We start from the raw sequence: 8,211 nt of genomic DNA, 5'->3' as shown, positions 1-8,211 counted from the left end.
GTTCTAACAGTGAAGCAACATAGAAAAGAGGTTCATTTATGGAAGAAAGCCCTTTTTCCGTTTCCGTTTCCTTTCTCTATATCCTTCTTATTTATACTTTTTATGCATGTTTTCAAATTAGTATATCATATAGTATTAAGAATATAGCCAGGCATGCCGTTAGACTCTTAGAGCCTTTCGAGTAACAAACTTTACTTTCTTTTTAATTATAATAAGCATACAATATTAAGTATTTTGCATATTTAAAAGATACTTGTGGATAGCCGTTTTATAGATATGTAAGTTTCTTTTCCGAATAATAATATAAGTAGATTACATGATGATAGTTAGAAAAGGTTTTATGTTAAAGTAGAAGGGGGAAGTTGCACTGAAAATATGTAGAAGTGGAATAAAGACGAAGTGAAGATTATATTAAAGCAGATATGTATGTTTATTTTCCGAATAATAATATAAGTAGATTACAAGATGGTAGTTAGGAAAGGTTTTATGTTAGAGTAGAAGAGGGAAGTTTGCACTGAAAATATGTTCGGAGCTTTTTGACCAATCATGGATGGTAAATCACTTTCATAACTATAAACTAAAATAATATATTTAAATTTACATACGGAATTGAAATAATGTTGATCATGTAATCCATTTTTCTTAGAAAAATAGAATGACTTTAATATACTTCTAATCCCTATAATTTACTCTCTTTTTTTAATTTTAGTTCTGGTAAAACAAAGTTTAAATCTTAATCCATCCATTGCCTATCAATGTCTGCGATTGCGATCTTACCTTTTGTCTCAATCTTTCTACTCCAAGTTCTAATGGCAGCAGCTTCAGAATCAGAACCTTTTCAAGACAATATTCTCCATTGCCTCTCTCTCCATTCTGACCCATCTCTTCCAATTCCAATCTCTGCTGTCACATATTTCCCCAACAGCCCCTCATACCCTCCCACCTTGGACTCCTACATCAGAAACCTCAGATTCAGATTCACTTCCCTGAACTTGGTTTGGTTGCTGAACAGTGCATTGAAATGAGTTGGATCGATTCAGTGTTGTTTTGGGACAACTATCCGGTGGGGACTTCGGTTGATGTTTTGCTTCAAAGGCATAATACACAGGAGAAATACTTGAAGAAGAAATCAGATTATGTCCAGCAACCAATTTCCAAAACTGGCCTTGAAGGTATATGGAACAAGATGATGGAGCTAGAAAAACCTGTTCTTGCATTGAATCCCTATGGTGGGAAAATGGGTGAGATTTCTGAGGTGGAAACACCGTTTCCACCTAGAGCTGGTAACATATATAAAATTCAGTACTCGGTGACTTGGAAAGAGGAGGGTGAAGATGTTGCTAATAGATATTTAGATCGGATTCGGAGGCTCTATGATTATATGACACCTTGTGTCAAATTCACCTAGAAGTTCATATATCAACTATAGAGATGTTGATATAGGTGTCAATGGACCTGGAAATGCTAATCATGCAGAGGCTAGAGTTTGGGGAAAGAAGTATTTCAAAAGAAACTTTGATAGATTGGTAGAGGTAAAGACCAAGGTTGATCCAAGCAATTTTTTCAGATATGAACAAAGTATTCCATCACTTGCATCTGGTCTTAGGATAATGTCAGAATAGAAGATGCCTTGAAGAGGTATAAAATAAAGATTTGATTCACAGGACAAAAAGGTATCTAGAAGCAAGCAATGTCCTGGGAAACCAATTCAGACTTATATAGAAGTTTGCCACAAAATTTTGATTGGTTAGAGATTATTTGTTATGCAATTGTATTTTCCCTTATTAAGGGAGTTTTTTTAATTTCAAATGATACTAAGATTGCTCTATTAAGAAAAGTGATTGTTTAATTTAATTTATTGAATGTTTTTATATACATTTTAACTAATATATAAAACTATTTGTCTGTTCATCAATATCTTATTCCTATCTGAACTTTCATTGCTGTAATGCTGCTCCTCTTGTTGATGCCACTGTCAGAAGTAAGTCATTTCCATGATCCATTAGAGAAGAAAAGGTAAAACTCTAAGCTGAAAGAGCGATTTTGCTGTAGAATTGCTCAAAGTAAGTTTAAATTGCATATCTATGACTACCAAAGAGATAAAAATTCACTTTCATAATATCTATAATTAAAAATGGGATTAATCTTTACCTGTCTACTAAAAGAAGAAATAAATCAATTGAAAAGTATAAAATATTAAGTAAGAAAAGAAAATATATTTATAATTATTTTTCTTGCGATTGTTGCAGGAGCATTCCATTAAATAATATCATCTGGGGGCGAGGGTGTTGTGCTTAGCACGACATCTCCATGGAAGAGGATTACGAGTGTTGAGAACAAGATTAGGGTTTGTGGGAACATGCCAGACGCTGTCAAGGATTGGATCTATAAGTTCGGTTGGAAGATATACTTCATACACCATATTTATCTCTAAGAAAAAAGAAAAACTCTTTCATAATTAAATCGATGGATTAATCCGTGTAAGATTATTTTTACTTAAACATATATCTCAAATTTGAGTTTCAATAATACAGTTGGGTTAAATATTTAAAGAAAAATAATTAATATTAATTTTATCCGACTCAAACATAATTGTTTCTATTAGAAGATAAACTTAATTTATAAAAAAAAATACTCTCTTTTTATCTCTACTATTAGTAATTTAGCATTTGTGTTTCAAATGATAAATGCTTATTTTATATAACTAAAACTTAAAATAAACAAATATTTATGAATATATAATATTAAATGTATTACAATTAAAAATCATAACCACTGAACATATTTAAATGTATAAATTATATTTTGTATACAAGCAACAATTTAAATTTTGAGGGAATTATGTCGCATTATATTTTTATTTTTTAAGTTTGTCCAAATATTAAATTAAGGATTAATTTTGTAATCATTAGTTGTGTTGTCCGTCATACTTGAATGTTGAAGATTCAAGTTGAGCATGCAAGTAAGTTCACTTGCAAAGCTGGCATTCAAATGGACTCAAAATTTCAAGACATGTATATCTTGTGGGTTGTGGGTTTTGTGAGCTGGCCAAACCCAAATTTCCAACTCTACTGAAGATTTGATGGTTATTTTTTTTATTTTTATTTATAAAACTCAAGTTTAAAACAGTGTTTATATTTTTTATAAGATTTAATCTATAATATTTATTGCAGGTATTATTTTTAGACTAAAAATATCTCATATTAAAAGAAAAAAGAATATATTAATAAACAATTAGAAGAAATATAATATGTTCGAATTGGATTAGGTTTAACTAAACTCATCACTCAATCATGATCAAGACTTTACGAGCTGAGTTAGATCGAATTTGTAAACAAAAAACTCAATCCAATCCTGATCATAAGTTGGTTAGGAGGTTAATCGGATTTAAATATTTTAAAATATATATTTTTTATTTTGTAAAAAATATAATTTTTAGAACAATAATTTATTTTTGCATAAAATTTTGTAAGTATATAATAATTAAATGTACTAAAAAGTTGACTAATAAAATTAATTATTTTAATGTATTGTATTAGTATAAAAAACATAAATAAAATCAAGATAAAAATAACTTTTAAAAAAATCATTAGTTATTTAATTTAATAAATTATATGAGTTAAAAGTTAATGTGTTTTATATTTAATAATTAATTTATATAATAATAATAAATTTAATTATATGATAATGAATTGAATCAGATTAAAAGAAAAATATAACCCTTATTCTATTTACTTTTGATAGGGTCTTAATTGAATTGCGTCATGAATTGCGTCATGCATAGATTCGAGTCCTCAATATTCCTAATTAATAAAAAGAATAATTCTTAAAAAAATTATAATTTTGAGACAAATTTATTGGTATTAATTAAATTAATAATTTTTTAATCTTGATAAAAAAATAATTTTTAATTTTTGATAAAATAAAAACAATTCTGCGAAATAATGGATGTAAGTAGTTGTTGGGGTTTAAAAATGAAACCGAGTCTCTTCCCGAAAGGAGACAAAGACCAGACACAGAGCGAGAGAGAATCGTAACAGAAACGGTCACTGGAAGTTGTCTCTCTACCACCCTCTCAGCCATGGCAACAATTCCCCCTAGCCGATCATCATCACACGCGTTTGTTGCCATGGCAACCTTCACGACTCTGTTGTTGTGCACGGCGGCGGCGAAGGAGAGCGTGTACGAGATACTCCCCAAGTACGGGCTCCCGAGTGGTCTGTTACCGGATACCGTCACCGACTACAAACTCGACGAGGATGGCCAATTCGTCGTCGTTTTGTCGAAGCCCTGCTACATACAGTTCGATTACTTGGTTTACTACGAGAGCAAGATCTCCGGCAAGCTCAGCTATGGCTCCATCACCAATCTCAAGGGCATTCAGGTCCAGCGCCTCTTCATCTGGTTCAACGTCGACGAGATCAGGGTCGATTTGCCACCCTCCGACAGCATCTACTTCCAGGTCGGCATCATCAACAAGAAACTCGACGTTGACCAGTTCAAAACCGTTCGTTCCTGCCGCAAATCCCTCTCGTGCCCCCCTTTCCTTCCACGTCCAATTCAGGTTCGCGATTCTTTTACTCTTTTCCTAATTTCTTGTTCAGACGCTCGATTTTTGTTATTTTTGGAACACTAGATTAGGTTTAATTGCTCTAATCCAGAAAATGGTTCGAAAAGACTTGTACTTAAGTAAACATCGAAGCTAAGTATGGGGAATAGTCAACGAATTTTTTTTAGGTCTCTATTATTTGAATTTTGACTGAAATGGTTAAACCTTTGATGCTCTGTAATTAGTTTCATGAGAGGTGTGATTTATGTCATCAGATTCAGGGTTTATAAGTGGGTATTGTTTTATGACATGCGTATCCACATGCTCTGGAGTTTAAAGGGATCATCCACTTGAATAAGTCTAGGAATTTCGAGAGATTAATTTCTAGTTCTAGACTAAAACAGAGTTTTTGAAAAGTTGAAGGAATTGACTCAATACAGTCTATATATTGCCCTATGGGCAATACAAGGAACTCAAACGATGCAACGGACCTAATTGATAGTAGTACAACGTTGAATAACATTTCTATAACTTGTGAAAGATTCATAAACTCCATCGTGAACTCAATTTATAGTATTTGCAGGTTTCGTCGTTCCCATCACTTCTCGATTAATGGTTAGGTCTGAATTCGACAATGGAGCCTTTCTCATATCTTAAAATTAATATTTTTTTTTTTTAATATTGATTTGTTTTTTCGTGAATCAATATTTTCAGTTTTTATTGATTCAGAGCTCTTAATTTGTTTACGTTATAAATTAATTCATATATAAATAGATATGAATTGATTTAGATTGATGCTTTATTACACTACTTATAAAAATTCACTTCATATATAAATTATAATAAAATATTTATAAATAGTATATCAATTAAACATTTCAATAATATAATAAAGTAAAATAATAAATTATAAATTTCACAATACTTAAATAACCAAGTCTAATAATACATTATTACTAGATAATAACTTACATATGTTATACTAATGATAGATCATTTCCATTGAGGATTTGATGTTATCAGAGAATAAGGGTTTGATGATATTAAAGGTGAGAACTTTTATATTTGAAAATAACACATTAAATGAAGATATGTTAAAAACTAAACAGATAGAAAACAATCAAAAATAACTTATATTTTGGTCTAATTTTTTTAACTTGATGACTCGTTGATTTGGTGGTAAATTCGAGTGAGTTTATTTAGCTTTTATAGAGTCTACCCAAAGTCTACTAAAAAAAGAGTTTACTTAAGAGTCAACTCACATAGCGTAAGTGGACTCGTAAAAGTTAGCGAGTTAACTCAAGAATTTGATAACCATTGTTGGAATTATTAAGGAGTCTAGCTCCGTCGATTAACCAGTGTGAGGATTATTGTAAATTCACTAATACTTGAGTTCAATTCCTTATGAATAAAAAAAGAAAGAAAATTGTTGGGATCAGGGTTAGTTGTCCCACCAGTTCCTTGGTCTTAAGCCGTTTCTGCTTGTACTAAATGCACTTTAAAGTTGGAGACAGTCATTGATCTTGCCTTGCCGCCAAGGGGAAGCAATGTTATATAGTTCACTCTACTTATGGCCAATTGTAAGTATGTAATAACTCATGAAATATTTGGACTCCTCAACGTCTCTTATGATATGCCCAAAAGGGTCACGAGGGTGTGTAGTGTAGTGTACTGATTGGGCCTGTGGATTGGGTTCAACGTAGTAGTTCATATCTAATGGCTTAACTGTGTCTCATGCACCTATGCTAATAGCTTGAGTTTTTGGCATGCAGACAAACGCTCTTGATCATATCACCTAATATGAGTTTTTTGTGTATGCGATATGGTCTGAGCATGGGAAGGGTAGGATGGTTAATATAAACTTTTCAATCATCTGTTGCCCTCGTAAATGAACAAACAAATCCCCAAAACTGCAAGTTTTCCACTAATTAGAGGCATACACTAGTTAAGTTTGTCCGTATGATCATATAAATTAATATCATCTGCGACCTTTTTTCCCTTGCATATCCTCCCTCATTTAGTCTTGGTATTTTTTCTAATGCAGTCAGAGAAATACTAACTCGCATAAAACTTTTGCAAATTTGCAGCTTCCTGCTCCGGTGGATGAAATTTCCATGCTTCTCACGGAGTAGATCCAGTTTCATACTAGCTATTGCATGGCATAATGGAATGACGTTTTAACCTGTCACTGTCCCTCTATTGCCTTAGCTTATATCTGTCAAAGTGTCCAAGACTCGCAAAACCGAGTGTGGTTGCGTTATATTATATCCTCGGGAGACCTTTATGAACATGATATTATGTACATATTTAAGTTGAGACTTCAACTTCATGTGTATTGCTGAACTTTCCAGTTGCTGGTAAGATTTAAACGTGATTTAATAATGAATGCCAAATTCGGGTCTTGGCTAAAACAACGATTGGCGTGCTGGCCTTTATTTTCCATGTTACCTTATAACTATCCTCAATTGTTTTCCACGTGATCTTTTTTCTGTGTACTAGGGTGACTACTTTTCCTGATTTACAAGGCGTTGAATATAATTGAAATCACTATAACCTCCTCATCAGAGTTACCGAGTGTTTTCTTAAAAGTTTAATACTTAATCAGTAATATAATTTAGGTGACAAAGAGAGAGAAGAGGGATATTTTAAGAATGTAAAAATATCAACTAGCTTGAGCCTTTTTGTGTCTTGTACAGTGGGCCTTCTTGTCAGTAAGTTGGGCTTAACTTGTATGCACCAAGTTGCAAAGCTTATTTCTTTTTAGTAAGGGCATTACTTTGGTGGAGGTTATAAATAATACACACTTATGTAAGGTGATAATTCATCTATTTATTTATTGACATGTGACGCTTTTGTCATGTCAGATAATGAATTTTAAATCTAACCAGATATTATTTAATTAATTTTAAATTAATTTAAACAAATCTAATAAAATATTATCTTATCAGTTAAATCACTTTAATGTCTTCGTTAAAAAATAAATAAAGAACTATATGGAAGATGGGTGAGAATGAAAATATGTAAGTTTATCATTAATGAAAATATGGAAGATGGGTGGAATGAAAATATTTCTAGATATTGCATGAAAATAAATTACATTTATTATATAGGCATAGCACACTTCATTACATTGATGCAATTTAATATCTTTGATAAAAATAAATAAAGAAATATATGGAAGATGTAATGTTGCATGTCTAGTAATATGTAAGTTTATCATTAATGAAAATATTAATCAAAATAAATTAATTAATGTAGTAATTATTAATGTTAGTAAATTAATGAAAACAAATCACATTTATTTTGTGTAAAGAAGTATTTGTTAAAGAGGTAAAACCCATTTTAGTGATTATTATGCCTTGAAAAGAATTACTATCTCAATATCTATTGAGACTTGAGAGAGATATATTTTTTTCACCAAAAAAAGAAAGTAGTGATTGATTATACAACATTTAAAAATTCATGTAAAATTATCTTTTCACTTAAATTATTCAAATAAGATATAATTATCAATATTTATTATTATTATTTTTACAATAAACAGTGTGTTCATTTAATTACTGAAGTGTGTGTGCATGTTGAATTTAAATATGGTACTAGATATAGCACACTTCATTACATTGATATGCAACTTAATGTCTTTGATAAAATAAAGTAAAAAA

General features: G+C 31.0%; 1 protein-coding gene and 1 pseudogene across 1 annotated transcript; both read left to right on the top strand.

Moving 5' to 3' along the window:
- Positions 1–699: 699 nt before the first annotated feature.
- On the top strand, positions 700–1,832 carry LOC114412902 (annotated as a pseudogene).
- A 2,143-nt stretch (positions 1,833–3,975) lies between these two features.
- LOC114412901 lies at positions 3,976–6,963 on the top strand. Its single transcript, XM_028377005.1, has 2 exons — positions 3,976–4,564; positions 6,637–6,963. The coding sequence occupies exons 1-2, from the start codon at positions 4,082–4,084 to the stop codon at positions 6,679–6,681; spliced, it is 528 nt and encodes a 175-aa protein (XP_028232806.1). The 5' UTR covers positions 3,976–4,081; the 3' UTR covers positions 6,682–6,963.
- The last annotated feature ends 1,248 nt before the right edge of the window (positions 6,964–8,211 follow it).

Source organism: Glycine soja, chromosome 5, assembly GCF_004193775.1.
Source record: "Glycine soja cultivar W05 chromosome 5, ASM419377v2, whole genome shotgun sequence".
NCBI classification, from domain to species: Eukaryota; Viridiplantae; Streptophyta; class Magnoliopsida; order Fabales; family Fabaceae; genus Glycine; species Glycine soja.
The sequence above is the reverse complement of the archived record's forward strand: the minus strand, read 5'-3'. Positions and strand labels throughout refer to the sequence as shown.

Excerpts from the sequence above, each read along its gene's own strand:
- LOC114412901 (XM_028377005.1), top strand. The coding sequence starts at position 4,082 with ATGGCAACAATTCCCCCTAGCCGATCATCATCACACGCGTTTGTTGCC. Across the intron at positions 4,565-6,636 it reads TCCTTCCACGTCCAATTCAG|CTTCCTGCTCCGGTGGATGA; the intron begins GTTCGCGATTCT and ends GCAAATTTGCAG.